We start from the raw sequence: 18634 nt of genomic DNA on the forward strand, positions 1-18634 counted from the left end.
CTGACCGAAACGTGCCAATTTTATTACTGTGAGATAATTGTGCTTACAAATGTGGATGAATTTGCACAATGGCTGGTTCTGACACGAACTTCATTTGATTATCTATAACAAAAATAATGCCATGCTATTTCGTCGGCCACTATAATTTGAAAATATTGGTTTTGTATTAACAATCTGGAAAGGTGATTTAATCCACTTTTTGTTAAATTTCCATGTCATATTCCAAAGAAATACAAGGTAGCAAGTAGCAATAGCTCAAGGCAATGCAAGGAAAATAGATGATTTGTAGAATTTTTGCTCTAACTAACCATTTTCTATACATTAGGAACGTGCAATGGCGCGGTTCGGTGCAGTACGGTGGATTGTATATTTCTCTATACTACACGATTTAAAATTAGGTATGTTATTTCCACTTGGCCTTGATTTAAAAACTGTATTTAACTGTTGGTGTGAAACTCTGTACTGAGTATAGAAATATACTCGTATTGTGTACATATTTACCAACTTGTTCAAATATTTTTTTGAATGCAAATCTAAGATCGTTATTTGGTCGCGAAACTTCTGCAATGAATATGATATATCCACTGAAAGTGTTACATATTACAGCGAGGCTCATGGTAATACAGGGTGATTAGATCACTGCCTTAGTACACCCTCTGACTCGATTTGAATCCCAGCCTCGACTTGGAAATTACCAGAGAAACGTGCTGAAATGGTCTAAGGTGACTCAACATTAAGTTAGTAGGTACCGGTCAAAGACTGTCCAGCTTCTGTTTAAATACACTAAATAACGTACTGATCACGAGTTGCCGTTATGCTATTGAGATGCTGAATGATTCGAATTACGGACATCGAGTAACGAGCATTGAGTAACGAAAACATCGAGTTACAAAGATGACGCCCATATTTTAGAAACCACGCCCACTTTTGCAAGACCTCATCGAAATTGTAACTCGATGTTTAATTAACTGCTAACAGAACTTCGAGTTACGGCAACATACATTTTTGTTTTTGTTGAACGTCCGCATTTAGTAACTCGAACTTTAATTAACTGTTAACCAAACATCGAGTTACGAGCAAGAAAGCTCAAATTTAGTAACTCAAATGTTAATTAACAGTTAACAATTAACCGAATTTCGAGTTAGGGGAGTCATAACACGTTAAATAAAACAAAACAAAATATGTAGCCCGTGACTCGAAGTTCGCTTAATTATTAATTAAATTTGGAGTTACTAAATATGGACGTTAAACAACAGTAACAATCTATGTTGTTATGTTTTTAACTGTTAATTGAACATCAAGTTACTACAATTTGGGCGAGGTTTCGCAAAAGTGGGCGTGGTTTCTAAAAAATGGGCGTACACTTGGAGACCATATAATCACTCGTAAATCTTACTGTACTGACATTGTTCAACCATGCAGCAGTTAAAATACTTAACAGAGGCAGTGGCACGGGGGGGGGGGGTCTGTTCACCATGCCCCGGTGCCGCCGCCACTGCTATACCAACTGTCAACTCTAAACGATGACACAAGTTCCAGGGATGGAATGGCCAAGTTCGTGACATTGCTAGGGATGCATTTATTAATAAGATGTGGGTAATTAATGGAAGACCTCTACTGGACCACTTTATGAATTGATGCGTAAAATCCGAGCAAAATTCAAATGGTTTGTATGTGTGAGAGAAACGACGAACAAGCTCATACGTTATCGAAAGGCAAATCGAAGCACATTTGGAATTCAGTTGATAGTATGACTAACAACGTTAGCCATTCACCATCTACTATAAGGGGTTGTGACGGGCAAACAAACATTAGTAATGTGGGAAAAGCACTATAAAGCTCTCCTCTGATCTGTAACAAATTACCAACTTGAAAACAAAAATTAGTTGATATATGTTGTGAGTGACGTGACATACCATGACGATATGATGGTTACCTGTAATGAAATCAAAGTAGCTCTTAATAAATTGAAAAAAGGGAAATATGTCGGAAAAAACTGTCTGTGCTCGAAATATGTCATATTTGATGATTAAATATTATGTGTCTTATTAGACTTGTCTTTACTGCATTATTTGTGCACGCGCATCTACCAGACTATTTTATGAATACAATGATTTGCCAAATTGTTAAAGATAAAACTATCATAAGAGTAAATAACTATAGATATGTTGATTGTATTTGTTATTTCGAAATTATTTGAATTGTGCATTATAATTGAACAGTTTATTTAAACGTGGTAAAAAACATTTGACAAGGTATTATTATTATTATTATTCAAAAAAGGACATGACAGGGGGTACATTTATTCATTGTGCGTTGTTTATTGTATTGGTACCGAGGTCAAACTTTTTTGTATTCGAAGTGCTTCAGAAATATCTGTGTCCTTTAGAGTGCACAACGGAGTCCGACAATAAAGCATTCCTTCGTCGACGTTGTTTTCAATTTATTTTGACTATCTCAGTACTAGTATGCAGGTGTTGGGTGTCATTTGGCTGGTAAAATGAATCATATTTTTAATCATATGATATGTTGTTAATTTCACCTTCTATCAAATCATTGAAAAAGCTTGTAAAAGAGACTGGTAAAGAAAGAGTTTCTCTTCCACACTACTAAGACTAAGAATATGGGACAGCCAATGATACCAAGCGTATATGTACTTATATGGCAAACCTTTGGTTTTCGTCCCAGTAAAAAGTGCCTGCGTTATATGGTGTCATCAGATGGCAAGAATGAAGCTGACATGAAGGGACATTTGAGGTGTATTTATGCTAAGGCAAACTTTATATCAGGGAAATTTACTAAAATTTCAGATTGTAATTGTAAGTAATCTTATTTATACAGTATCTATTGTTTGACTGATGTTTGGTGTGATTATCGCAAATATAGTACGAGTGGTTTATAATAACGCCATTCGATTGATCTTATGAATAGAATAGAATAGAATAGAAATATTTTTTAACTTTGAATCTCTTCAGCGCAAGGAGTTGTAAAAGTCTGTCAGCGCCTTTTTACGAGCGATAATGTTTTAATTCTTACTTGTCAACTCTGTGTTTTTTTCTTAAGTTTTGGACTAATTTCAGACGCTGTATTTATTAGTGTTGGTGTTTTTAATGTATTGTATATAGGACTTTTTGGCCTGAAATAAATAATAATTTTAATTATAAATGTTACAGTTGAAGTATGTTTAAAGAATTGTTTATTTTCCTTTACTACATTCGAACAATGAATATTGTTCAAATGTTTTATTATAAACAATATTACATTTTTGATATTAAATTTACTGAATGGGAAAGAATTTAAATACCTATCGTCTTTAGGTTGTCACTGTCCCAGATTGTACAACGGTTAGAAATGCAGGTTTCGTATACTCTCATAAGGTAGAGATGCAGGTTCTAGGGCACTTGGGAGTGATATTTTCCAAAAAGTCTTGGCTATAGACTGTTGAAATTTTGTAGAATTGTGAATAGTGGAACATACTCAAAAAACGATTTTAAAATATAGATAACAGGTGCAAAATTATTTGAATGCTGAGCAAGATTTAGCAAGGCTGTACATAAATAATAAAAAAAAAACATGGTGAAAAAAAGAAATGACGGGATCTCCATATTATGCACTGTATTTAACTTTTTACAAAACGATAATACATTTAAATTTGGAACTGTTACAGCCATTTATTTATGAGCATTAGCAAACTTCTTACTGAGTGAATTGTTATGCAAATTAGCAATTATCTCAGCTTCTTTTTAGTGCACGTTCAAGAACTTTAAAAAAATAGCTCCTAGACGCTTTGACCTTTTGTTTTGTAATTTTCACAAATGATTGACAATGTGTTTATCTTCAAAACGCCGTCGGGGCATTGTTTTTAGTTGAATAGTGTTACAGCAATCGTACAGACAACTAGCCTGGGTGTTAATTTATGCATAAACTTGAAGTAGTGAAATTTGAGCTGCTGCCCTACAAAATTGACAACTGGTAGACAGTTTTCAAGACGGCGCTTTCTTCATAGTAAACAGATGTACCCATAGACCAATTTTGACAGGAAACAGAAGCATGGTTTATAAGCTAATTTTTTTAAAATCACTTTTGACCAAAAAAGCACATTTTTGTGCATATTTCAAACTACAGTGTCCATAAAAATAAAATACTAACAAAACTTTAAAATTCATGCAATAAGCTTTCCGAAAATATATAGTTTTGTGGACAAGGGAGGTCATCTTGGTTTCCTAATTAACTAATTAAAATACCTGTCAGGGAAACTGCATCTCTACAAGATTGTTATCGAGAGCGCCATCTATGTCCGACATGGAACCCGCGTAATAATGTGCACACTTTAAGTTAAACGTGTCTCATTAAATTAACAAACATAACAAGTTTCCCCAAAAGTCACATATTTAACAATTAATTTTACGGGCTGTGAAACACTGGGCTCTGGTGACGTTCCAGTTCACGTACAGTGCCATGCTTTTGTCACTGAACTACGTGATCTTTGAACCCATCTTATAGCGATTACAGACTGACATAAAGACGTTGCCAAAGACCAGAGAATCACTCAAACGATGTCTTCGTTAAAGATTGGAAGAGCTTGCTGTCGGTTGCCGTCGTGTAACACTGAACGGTTCTTACAAGGTAGGGATCTGTTAATTCTCGATTGTCATTGCCGCATTTTGACGTATAGCCCGGAAGTACTACATGTAGTCCGTCGCTGCAAAATGGTTGCGGTTAGAAGGGGCGGGAGCTGGGCTACCGTTCTGAATGTTCACTGCAATATATTAATATATAATTAGACCACGATGCAATAAATGTTGAGTGTGGATATTGAACATCATAAACGTTTTCAGATACATGGCATTGGAATTGTCGCGACTCGTATTTTACATGTGATATTGACATACATTTCAAGGTCAAATAGACCATTCCATTTCGATGGAACTAAAATCGTACGTGAGTGTTGCAAACCATATAACTACAACCACTTAATGCATGTTTCATAATGAGAGCGAATACAGGCATGAATGCATTCAATATACTCTAGCCTGTGCAAATTGCTCCTTTGTCATTCAACTAGAACCCAGAAGCCATTCTATTATCGAACGCAGTTAAATAGTTTGCTGCAGCTTATAAGCGTTTTACATATTTTTGGGGTGGGTAGTCTTTAATCTTCTTGATGAAATGGTTACACCCATTTATAGTGTTCATACATCTGTTTATAGATGTTTGTTTATCGACTCCCCTCCGCGGAAGGGGCGTGTTCACAAGGAGACATCTCGCTATTCCAAGGGTTCATTGGTCCTAGGGTTCACTGGTCTGAAGGTTCATTAGTCCGACGGCCTTAAATGACAAAGGAATCTCATTTATTGTAAAATTTTAAACATATCTTGCAATCTCAATATATTTTTTTATTCCAAGAAAATCGTCGGACTAATTTAGAAGTTAGTTTTTATGTATTTATATTTCATGCGTTTGTTAGCTAAATTAATAAAACATTATCGGAAATATTACATTTCCAAAAATGTTGGTGATCTTTTGTGTTACTCATTCATAACCAGTGCATGTAATAAATGTTATAGTTTTACTGTCCAAATTTATATTTAATCATCATTAAGTTATATTACTGATTGGATGCACAGCTGCAGATTCTGTTTTTCGGACAGATAGATGTTTCTTTCTTTGAAAGTCTTCATCGTCTTGCGGGTTGCTTCCTGGGAGGGTGGGGTAGTGATATATAGCTGGGTAGAGAGGTTCCCCTGAGCCCTAAATAATGTGACCATTTTTATACCTGGGTAGTTGCAATATATACACCAATATTTATTCCAAAAAAAGAAACGCAATGTCAGCCTGAAAATTGTATATACAATCATTGAAGGCATCAGAGCTTTTTTAGTTAATTTATTTTAATTTTTTTAATTTTTCGCAAACATATATAATCATTTTCATTAGTCTGATTGCCACGGGCTTTGGCGATCTAATAATACTAATACAAAGTATGCACGCGTACTGTGCATATTTTGCAATATCCTTGTAATAACCTTATTATTTATAAATCTTTTTCTCCAAGGAATACATCATTGGAATGGCGAAATCCAAAACGTTTAGAACCGATTTAGTAAACTGTTTTGTGAGGGGTCTAGTCAAACCCCGAAGGCAGCCATGTTTGTTTATTATTATTAGAGGACGCTTAATATGTTAGGATAAAATACCCAGTGTAATACGCAAAATTACGACACGCTGTAAATTATGGCGTTACAGTGACAGGTGTATAATAAACATAATAAATATTTAAAAAAAGCCTAATAAGGTCTTATTTTAATCAGACTATGCGTTAAATACACTTAAATACACTTATGTTTTTATTAACATCATCGTAACTCTATATTGAAACATAAACAACAGTAAGCCTCTTAATTACTCCTTTCCCACTAAATAAAGAAATGAGGTAGCAACTATAGAACATTGCACAGAGAGTAAAAGTCTGATACTGTGTGTAGACTACAACGATGTTTTGTTACTCAACTGTCGTGTTTAGCTTGTGTTTTAGTGCGTATGCCAACCGATGATGCACAGGTTCACTCTGTGAAGGAATGCAACCACAAAGTAAACACAAACTAAAAGAAGCGTCTACTAAACCTTTTAAATTGTATAGAACTTTAGGGTGTCCACAGAATTTCAATGGCAGTTATAAACACAATTGTTCGTCATTGTGGTTTTTCTTTTCCTTTTGTTTGCTTTTTCTGGGTGGAACGATAACCACATCACCTAATACTTTATTACATCTTTTGAGAAGTTAGTTAGACAATTAATTAACAATAAATACTTAGAACCCTCGGAATATTGAACCTTCGGTCTAATGAACCCTCGGACCAATGAAGCCTCGGACCAATGAACCCTCGGAACATCGACCTGTAACCGTTCACACATAGACAGTGACATATGTGTATTCACGAATCACAGGGGGTGGATAATGTATTCAATTCACCTCTCCACGTAGAATAACCGCCAGACTATGAGCATCATTAAATCTTCATTGCAATTGCGTTCCTCTTGCAAGCACTAATTCAAGTATGTTTATCACACAGACATCATTAGAAACAATTATTGGAAATAATAGTTTAAGTCAATGACACTGCGCACAGCTTTGCTAGAACACATATTATAAATGGTTATGAGCGTGTTTGCTTGAATCGTAATGGAATGTGTGTATGCTTTCATCGAAGTGAATGCTATATTCGCACATAAATCAATGTGGGCATTCACAGTATTTGCAGAAGGAGTTTCAATGTTTTTTTATATGCAGACATTGATTCCAGTTCAGTGAACATCAAATAAGGAAGAGAAACTTTAAATGCAATCAAATAATTCAACTATTCTTTACCAATTACGCGGTAGCGTGACAGTTGTGTTTCACCAATCAAGTACAATACACAATGAGTACGATTTAAAACAATATTTATTTCAGAATAATTACGTTGCATTCAAATAAATGATTGCTAAATAGTATCGTCATTAACTAACGAGTTAACTTTACTAAAAAATATGCAAATATCTTCGATTAATACTGCATGTTACTCTCTATCGAGAAATGTGTTATAGACAATCAGGATTGGTCATGTATTAAGGACGATTACTTTCATTTTGTTATGATCGTTATTAATAACAGATGATGTAGGGATTGATATGACTGTATAATTCGATAATCCTGAGTAGTTTCATGTGTGAGTAGGATTAAATTGCATCCGTGCCAGTTTTTTTTAATTGGTGATATTTGTTACTATAGTTAGATGTGTGTCACAAGTGACAAAGCTGATTCCTGACGAGTATGAAGCGCCATTAATGAAGACCACTGTTCCTGGACCACGGTCTAAGGTGAGAGTAACGATCATATTTGAAAACAATATTAGAGCTTATACTCGTTACTTATACTAACATAAGCAATGACGGATATATATTTATGAAGTGTTATACTATATTAAAAGTATCTGTCACCACGTATACAGTATTTTGGTTGATATTATCAATATTACTGTTGCCACTGATATAAAAGAATTACACAACAATCCCTGACCCGTGTACATGTATATAGTTTATATGGTTAATATTCTTAATATTATTGTCACTGAAATATATAACTTGTTTCACTGTAATTTCCGTTTTTCACTACGATAAATATATTGGTTGTCATGGAAACTGATATCATGGATATAGGAGCTGTTAAGTCAGTATGATACTGTCAGCAAAGTAAGTTGAAAATGATTTTTACGTGGATATCGTATTTGTACTGTGTTTTTTTAATGTTCAAAATGTACTCATTAGTTGTCAAGTTCAAAACTTACTTGTTCAACCCAGTTATTTTATGACAACTATACGCGCTGCCACACATTATGCAATAATGTTATTCTATCAGGACAATACGCAGCACAAACAAGACTGATATACTTTATATAATAGTTTCATGTTACGTAATTGTCCAACCACTGGCATTGAATATTATAGATAAAATGAATGTAAAAAAAATGAATAATAATAAATTGTTTGGTACCTTCCTAGAATGTGAAGACCGTTTCGTTTTTTTGTGATTATGATAAAAGTAAAGGGAATTATTTAGTGGACGCTGACGGCAATCGTATTCTGGATGTCTTTACACAGATTGCATCTGTACCGATCGGTGAGTGCATCAGCCTTCTCATTATGATTTAAAAGAAAAATGCGTGGAACTCTCCCGAACATTGCACTAGTGTATTATCTCTTCTGAACATTGTATTGGCATATTTCTTTCAATTAATAGTCCATAAATACATCTAGACAATCATCAATGTATCAGATAAACATCTACTGAAAACACTAATCCAATACAGATAATGCAAACTTGAAAAGAAGCATTTAGTAACTTTCTTTGTTTTTGATACTTTTATTATAATTAATTTGTGTTCATGTTTATTAATTTAACTGTATTACTCAGAGCCCAAAAAGATTGTAATTTTTTTATGGTGATAATAAAGTGTTATTGTATTGTATTAATTCGAATTCTTTTGCAGGTTACAATCACCCAGCTTTGATGGAAGCGATAACAGATCCACGTAACATGGTAAGTCGTATGAATAAATGAAAATTGTTGCTTAGTATTCTTGCTTTGTATGTTTGCTAATTTGTTTTCAAATTTCTTTGTTTCAGAGTATGTTTGTGAATAGACCTGCGCTAGGAGTATTTCCAAATTCCGAGTATCCAAACCAGTTGGAGAAAACACTGCTATCGGTATGTTAGTGTTTTCAATAATCGAATTCCCCAGACGTCGGTAATATTATGTTGATTATCATACTCTTGTTGCCCGGCCTCGTAACACTATGATAAACCCGATGTGCATGTAATAATTTTCCATATCACACGTGGTTCTATTTGACCATATTTGGACAAACACATTCTTTTATAGGTTTAGAGCGGCGCGCACTCCAAACTGGTTTAATCCAGTTACCGGTACATAGCGTTCCAGAGAAGACATTCATAATTGTTTTATTTTGATCTTGGAAGTACAAGTTGTGGGATTAAGCTCAAATCCGTCTAATTGTATCGCCTGTAAATTGTTGTACAGCTATATTTATTCATCTATGTCTTGTTGCATGTTTTGTCAAATGGTCATATTTTCTAGGTTGCTCCGCCTGGAATGAGCAGAGTACAGACAATGGCATGCGGAGCTTGTTCCGTGGAGAATGCTACTAAACAGGCGTTTATTTGGAAGAAGGTAACACTATATATTAGTTGTGTCAGCATATCTGACCTTAAAACAAACGACATAGCAAATATTCAAATATGTTATATGTTTCTTGGTTATATTTCCAGTATCATAATAGTTTTTAATAATATGAGTATCATCGACATATTGACATCAAAAGGAAACTATTTTTGTTGAACGTTATATAAAGAATAATTTACCCAGAAGTGCTCTGTCCTATTCAGAGTGAATGATACGTATCTTTGAAATCTTTCAGAAAATAGAAAGGAAAGGTGCTTCTGTAACTGAAGAAGAACTATCATCATGTATGATTAACCAGGTATAACTTTTAATATAATAGTATTTGCAATGAATCAAATGAAAAACTTAATTATTATTTATTACATATGCAGTTTTCATGTAAGAAACATTTACACAAACAAGCTTTCTTCTTCATAAGGACTTTGTGTCAAAACGTTCAAAAACTTTATAACAAATTCTTGTAATTCTTGATAAAATATCATTTGTCGAAACTATAGTTAGGCCACCTGCTTATCCGTTTATCAATTGCATTTCAGAGTCCTGGGTGCCCTCCTTATTCCATATTATCATTTCATGGTGGTTTCCATGGTAGAACTTATGGTGAGTGTTGGGTTTGCACGTGTCTAACATTTCAGTACTATGAATTCTTTGAACAATTTCTTACAATAATTTATGTAGATTTTTCAGAAAATGTTGAAAACTGCTTACCAGCCATGTTTTTTGTCCTTAGGAGCATTGTCCTGTACCCATTCTAAGGAGATTCATAAACTTGATCTTCCTGCTTTCGATTGGCCAATTGCGCCTTTTCCAAGACTCAAATATCCATTGAATAGTCACACTGCAGACAATGAAGCAGAAGAAATGCGATGCTTGGGTGAGGTAAGCAACCGTATTTGTTGACGTGTTCATATCAAACCTGTGATATTTGGTGTGGTTAGCGTGTTCGCATAAAACCGACATATGAAACATTTCACTACAATATTGCTATTGGGTTTAGAAGACAGAACATTATAACAATAAATTGAAAACAATAGCGCTGGCATTCTCTCGAATTCCCTAAAGCCCAAATCTATAACTATATAAACCGCACTGTAGTAAACGCAGTATCATGTCTGATGATATTGGCATGTATATCTGGTAATAGAAAGAATATTGGGAAATGTATGCATGAACTTTTTAATCTATAGATTCGTAAGATTATCGCCGAATATAACTCCCGTGGGAGAAACGTTGCAGGATTAATAGTTGAACCAATCCAAGCTGAGGGAGGAGATTATCACGCTTCTAAAGAGTTCTTTCAACAGCTTCAATCACTTTGTAAAGAGGTAAGCAAATTACAGCACCATGTTGTAGTTCATTGAAATAAGGCGTATGTCAACATTGATTACACACCACGTGTTCATCTATGTATTCATTGTTATACTGGGCAAAAGACAACATACACTGGATTAGAATAATATAGGTGTTTATTATTTTTGTTATTTCTGGAAAAGTGTGGCATTTTAAAATTGGATCTTGACAAGCAACATGTCCTAACTAAAGATGTGTTCTTGAATGTGACTTGATATGTTCATATACATGCAGATAGAGGTTGTGTTCTTGATTGTGACTTTGATATGTTCATATACACGCAGATAGAGGTTGTGTTCTTAATTGTGACTTTGATATGTTCATATACATGCAGATAGAGGTTGTGTTCTTGATTGTGACTTTGATATGTTCACATACATGCAGATAGAGGTTGTGTTCTTGATTATGACTTTGATATGTTCATATACATGCAGATAGAGGTTGTGTTCTTGATTGTGACTTTGATATGTTCACATACACGCAGATAGAGGTTGTGTTCTTAATTGTGACTTTGATATGTTCATATACATGCAGATAGAGGTTGTGTTCTTGATTGTGACTTTGATATGTTCACATACATGCAGATAGAGGTTGTGTTCTTAATTGTGACTTTGATATGTTCACATACATGCAGATAGAGGTTGTGTTCTTAATTGTGACTTTGATATGTTCACATACATGCAGATAGAGGTTGTGTTCGTGATTGTGACTTTGATATGTTCACATACACGCAGATAGAGGTTGTGTTCTTGATTGTGACTTTGATATGTTCACATACACGCAGATAGAGGTTGTGTTCTTGATTGTGACTTTGATATGTTCACATACACGCAGATAGAGGTTGTGTTCTTGATTGTGACTTTGATATGTTCACACACATGCAGATAGAGGTTGTGTTCTTGATTGTGACTTTGATATGTTCACATACACGCAGATAGAGGTTGTGTTCTTGATTGTGACTTTGATATGTTCACATACACGCAGATAGAGGTTGTGTTCTTGATTGTGACTTTGATATGTTCACATACATGCAGGTAGAGGTTGTGTTCTTGATTGTGACTTTGATATGTTCACATACACGCAGATAGAGGTTGTGTTCTTGATTGTGACTTTGACTTGTTCACACACACGCAGATAGAGGTTGTGTTCTTGATTATGAATTTGATATGTTCATATACACGCAGATAGAGGTTGTGTTCTTGATTATGAATTTGATATGTACATATACATGCAGATAGAGGCTGTGTTCTTGATTGTGACTTTGATATGTTCATATACACGCAGATAGAGGTTGTGTTCTTGATTGTAACTTTGATATGTTCACATACACGCAGATAGAGGTTGTGTTCTTGATTGTGACTTTGATATGTTCACATACACGCAGATAGAGGTTGTGTTCTTGATTGTGACTTTGATATGTTCACATACATGCAGATAGAGGTTGTGTTCTTAATTGTGACTTTGATATGTTCACATACATGCAGATAGAGGTTGTGTTCGTGATTGTGACTTTGATATGTTCACATACATGCAGATAGAGGTTGTGTTCTTGATTGTGACTTTGATATGTTCACATACACGCAGATAGAGGTTGTGTTCTTGATTGTGACTTTGATATGTTCACATACACGCAGATAGAGGTTGTGTTCTTGATTGTGACTTTGATATGTTCACATACATGCAGATAGAGGTTGTGTTCTTAATTGTGACTTTGATATGTTCACATACATGCAGATAGAGGTTGTGTTCGTGATTGTGACTTTGATATGTTCACATACATGCAGATAGAGGTTGTGTTCTTAATTGTGACTTTGATATGTTCACATACATGCAGATAGAGGTTGTGTTCTTGATTGTGACTTTGATATGTTCATATACACGCAGATAGAGGTTGTGTTCTTGATTGTGACTTTGATATGTTCACATACACGCAGATAGAGGTTGTGTTCTTGATTGTGACTTTGACAGGTTCACACACACGCAGATAGAGGTTGTGTTCGTGATTGTGACTTGATATGTTCATATACATGCAGATAGAGGATGTGTTCTTGATTGTGACTTTGATATGTTCACATACATGCAGATAGAGGTTGTGTTCTTGATTGTGACTTTGACTTGTTCACACACACGCAGATAGAGGTTGTATTCTTGATTATAAATTTGATATGTACATATACACGCAGATAGAGGTTGTGTTCTTGATTGTGACTTTGATATGTTCACATACATGCAGATAGAGGTTGTGTTCTTGATTGTGACTTTGATATGTTTACATACATGTAGATAGAGGTTGTGTTCTTGATTGTGACTTTGATATGTTCACATACATGCAGATAGAGGTTGTGTTCTTGATTGTGACTTTGATATGTTCATATACACGCCGATATAGGTTGTGTTCTTGATTATGACATTGATATTTTCACACACACGCAGATAGAGGTTGTGTTCTTGATTATGAATTTGATATGTTCACATACATGCAGATAGAGGTTGTGTTCTTGATTGTGACTTTGATATGTTCACATACATGCAGATAGAGGTTGTATTCTTGATTGTGACTTTGATATGTTCATATACACGCAGATAGAGGTTGTATTCTTGATTGTGACTTTGATATGTTCACATACATGCAGATAGAGGTTGTGTTCTTGATTGTGACTTTGATATGTTCACATACATGCAGATAGAGGTTGTGTTCTTGATTGTGACTTTGATATGTTCACATACATGCAGATAGAGGTTGTGTTCTTGATTGTGACTTTGATATGTTCATATACACGCAGATAGAGGTTGTATTCTTGATTGTGACTTTGATATGTTCATATACACGCCGATATAGGTTGTGTTCTTGATTATGACATTGATATTTTCACACACACGCAGATAGAGGTTGTGTTCTTGATTATGAATTTGATATGTTCACATACATGCAGATAGAGGTTGTGTTCTTGATTGTGACTTTGATATGTTCACATACATGCAGATAGAGGTTGTATTCTTGATTGTGACTTTGATATGTTCATATACACGCAGATAGAGGTTGTATTCTTGATTGTGACTTTGATATGGTCACATACATGCAGATAGAGGTTGTGTTCTTGATTGTGACTTTGATATGTTCACATACATGCAGATAGAGGTTGTGTTCTTGATTATGAATTTGATATGTTCATATACACGCAGATAGAGGTTGTGTTCTTGATTGTGACTTTGATATGTTCATATACACGCAGATATAGGTTGTGTTCTTGATTATTACATTGATATTTTCACACACACGCAGATAGAGGTTGTGTTCTTGATTATGAATTTGATATGTTCATATACACGCAGATAGAGGTTGTGTTCTTGATTGTGACTTTGATATGTTCACATACATGCAGATAGAGGTTGTGTTCTTGATTTTGACTTTGATATGTTCATATACATGCAGACGGAGGTCGTATTCTTGATTTTGATTTTTGAATTGTTCACATAACGCAGATGGAAGTTGCATTCATAGTGGATGAAGTTCAGACTGGATGCGGTGTGACTGGTAAATTTTGGGCTCATGAATGGTGGGATTTGCCAAGATCACCTGACCTTGTGACATTTAGTAAGAAAATGTTGACAGGAGGATACTATTATACTGATGAAATGACAGTCGATGCTGTAAGTATAAATCAATGACAAAAAAATCCTATTGTTCGTGAATGACATCAAAGATTATGTATTAATTATTTATGAAGTGTTTCGATTCACAGAAAAAAGGTAAACAACAATACAGAATGGTGATAGCGGTGACGACGTTGACTTTGTAAAAACTTTCTGTGGAGAATTGATTTCACAACAATTTACTTGCAACATTAATAATGACTACATCTTTAGCACGTGAATATGGCTTCCGTATCAGACTTTTATAACGTTCACGTCTTCTCCGTAATTTGTCTATTGTTTCATATTATTATGTCAATGGCTGATTGGCTGTTATTTTTGAAATATTTAACCAAACCTAATAAATCGGTATCTTTGCCATATTCTGTGTACTATACTGTATAATGTAATATATCATAATGTAACGTATCAAATAATGTATTTATTTAGCAACAATTTATCCTGCATTTATGGAACTTGATGAACACAACATCTTCAAATATGACAGTATTTTTGCTACATATCATTACAATATATTTAATAATACATATAAACTAATATTGCTACTTGGATTGAATTTATTTGTAGGGATTGCGAGTATTCAATACCTGGATGGGCGATCCGGGAAAGGTTATACTATTGGGGAAGGTTATAGAAACGATAAACAAAGACAAATTACTGAAGAATGTGCAGCAAACTGGAGAATATTTGCTGGAAAATATTCAAAAGTTACAGGTATAGAATCAACGATCTAATATTAAATCAATACACATTATCAATGAGGCACATTAACATATTGAATATTTTGGAATGGAGATTATGATTAGAACAGTTAAAGTAGCCGGAAATTTAAAAAGTTTTAAATAATTTCATCTGAATATTCATCGATTACAATTTTTAATTTAAAAGTGAGAAAATATTGAGTAACCAGTCAAGTAATTTGAGAATTACCGATGTTCATATTGATAACTGGATTTCTCAACACTAATTCTATATATTGCTACGCTACCCAACGTACATTGTTTATAAATTTTATAAAACTAAAAGTGTGACATGATGCAGATATATGATAGAGTTGTGGAACCTCAATGTTACATGTGTAGAATTCTCAATGAGCTTGGAGTTAAATAACAAACAACACAGTTGTACTGAATATTAAAGAAACAAGTTTCGAGGTATTTTGAAGGCTTTAATGCACCATCACTGGAAAACATTTGCATAGACGCATGACTACATTGTATCCACCACTCTTTGATATATTAAAAAATACATTTAAAAGCATGTATTTCCTGGCGATAAAGCTTTATGGGCCTAAATTCAAGTTGAAGTATGTCCATTTTGACAACATGTGACATTGCCTGGACTATTTACAAACATTTTTGGCTAGCCAGATGGAAATCGTTAAATCAATTGATAATCTGATTACTTTTCCGAGTATGCGATAATACACTCGCCATTTAAAATGATTAAATTTCGGTGTTTAAAAGTTAGATTTGAAGTATAATCGTAATTTTTATATTCCCTAATTAACCAATGATGTCAACTTATTCGCCCCTTTTTACCTCACCGTCACACGTATGTCGATCATTATCTTTGTTATAAACTAAACATCCATGCATGTAGTGGTATTGATCTCTGTTACTTCAGTTTACTTTTCTCTTCAACTCAAGGACAAGTATTCCAAACTACTGAAAAATACAAGAGGCATTGGAACGTTCTGTGCCGTTGATGCTAAAGATGTTGTTACTATGCAGAAGATAATGGAACTTATGAGGAATAAAGGTATAAGTCATGGGTCATATATGAAACCCGATTAAAAGATTTGTGATCACATGATGCAGCACTTAAATAGACAGAAAATAGACGGAATTTCGGAAAAGCAATTTCATTGTCAATTACTCTCGGGACATCAAACCCATTCTTTTAATCTTTATAAATATTTATAAATGCCAATGACAGTTGAGTCCAATCAGCCAAATTAACAAGCGCATTGAGAATTGACGTAATTTGTTCCAATGTATTCCATCAATTCCTTTACCATGATATTTATTTATTAGTCCTCGTTCGGACGAAGTCCGAAAACGGGGACTTATAATTCGGTCTCCGTGCGTCCGTGCGTCCGTGTGTCCGTGCGTCCGTGCGGAGTCATATCTCAGAATCCCTTGGACCGATTCCGTTCATTCTTTGCATGTGCCTAGTACTTTATGTGGGACATATGCACATGCAGTGGTTCAGCGATTCGATTCAAAATGGCCGACTGGCAGCCATCTTGTTTTTTGAAAATGTTGTATTTTGGACATGCTTTGTCAGTTTTCATTCAAACTTGGTACATAGATTATACATGTTAGAATACATGTCCATGACGATTTATTTCACAATTGGATCAAAGATGGCCGACTGGCAGCCATCTTGTTTTTTGAAAATGTCATATTTTGGACATGCTTTGTCAGTTTTCATTCAAATTTAGTACATAGATCATACATGTTAGGATACATGTCCTGACCGTCCGTGAGTTCCTGAGTCTGTCTGTCCGTCCGTCCATGCGTCAGTCTGTTCAGAGTCATATTTCAGAATCCTGTTGACCGATTCCCTTCATTCTTTGCATGTGCCTAGCACCTTATGTGGGACATATGCACATGCAGTGGTTGAGCGATTCGATTCAAAATGGCCGACTGGCAGCCATCTTGTTTTTTGAAAATGTTGTATTTTGGACATGCTTTGTCAGTTGTCATTCAAACTTGGTACATAAATTATACATGTTAGGATACATGTTCATGACGATTTATTTCAAAATCTTGTTTTTTATGCGGTATCTTGGACGTGCTCTGTCAGTTTTCATTCAAATTTGGCACATACATGTAATTTATACATGTTAGGATGCATGTCCATGACAATTTGTTTCAAAATCTGGTCAAAGTTGGCCGATTGACAGCCATCTGACTTTTTGGCCTTACTACTATATTTCCACAATTTATGTACCATTTTCATTCATATTTGGCACATACATCATACATATCAGTGTGTTTCATAATCAGATCAAAGATGGCCGAATTACGGCTGTTTTAATTTTTGGCCATATTACTACTACACAGAACACGTGTTTTGATGAAAATAAACAATCTGTTGTATACGCCACTTGGAACTCAAGTTTCAAGAACACGCTCACGACAACCCCTCCGCTTTAATATGATGAGCACAAAGAGAACTTTCAAACATTTAACGGGGACTGTGTCATTTTCAATGACTTGTTTTCTTTATATTATCTTTTTCTAGGAGTGCAGATGGGAAGCTGTGGAGCCCATACCATACGATTTCGTCCTACGCTTGTCTTCCAGAAACACCATGTTGACATCGTCATGAAATTATTCGATGAGGTTCTCCAAGATCTTGCTCAGTGAATCACGAATAACTTCCCAAAGAAGCAATATACTGTTATCTACTAAGCAATTATGTTAAATGTATCATGCAACTATTGTATTGTTAAATTAAGTTTTTTTGGGTGAAATGCTTACAATGACTGTGTCAACGCCCAAAGATTGCGATTAAAATGTGACGTCTTGCTAGTCTCTTATGTCAAATTATAGCAGTCCTCCTGCATAGTCCCTTTTATAAAATAATTTGTTTTGTAAAATTATTTTTGTCAATGTCCGCGGTTTTGATGACAATGCCCAATACCCATAACTTTATGTACGACCAGATTACTACGTTTTATACCACTGTCAAACTATGCAGAAATCAACATAGATCCTATGAATTATCCATTGCGACATAGTATTATTCTGCCATCTATATGTAAAAACAAAATAATATAAATTAGACAAATTTAATTGTTTCAACAATATGTTCATCTAATGACAAAGTCGACCAAAGTAAAAAAAAAAAGTAGTCTCTCCAACTTTATTTTGCCGA

The 18634-nt window shown here is 34.6% G+C and overlaps 1 protein-coding gene across 1 annotated transcript; it reads left to right on the plus strand.

Moving 5' to 3' along the window:
* The first annotated feature begins 4467 nt into the window (after positions 1–4467).
* On the plus strand, positions 4468–18303 carry LOC102803733 (4-aminobutyrate aminotransferase, mitochondrial-like). The gene is made up of 15 exons (XM_085502096.1): positions 4468–4626; positions 7772–7860; positions 8200–8232; positions 8542–8659; positions 9030–9079; positions 9166–9246; positions 9638–9730; positions 9978–10040; positions 10279–10342; positions 10473–10621; positions 10930–11067; positions 14576–14743; positions 15314–15460; positions 16396–16507; positions 17999–18303. Exons 1-15 carry the CDS (start codon positions 4557–4559, stop codon positions 18121–18123), a joined length of 1500 nt encoding a protein of 499 aa, XP_085358222.1. The 5' UTR covers positions 4468–4556; the 3' UTR covers positions 18124–18303.
* Positions 18304–18634: the final 331 nt, after the last annotated feature.

Source organism: Saccoglossus kowalevskii, chromosome 8, assembly GCF_978046115.1.
Source record: "Saccoglossus kowalevskii chromosome 8, keSacKowa6.1, whole genome shotgun sequence".
Classification (NCBI taxonomy): Eukaryota; Metazoa; Hemichordata; class Enteropneusta; family Harrimaniidae; genus Saccoglossus; species Saccoglossus kowalevskii.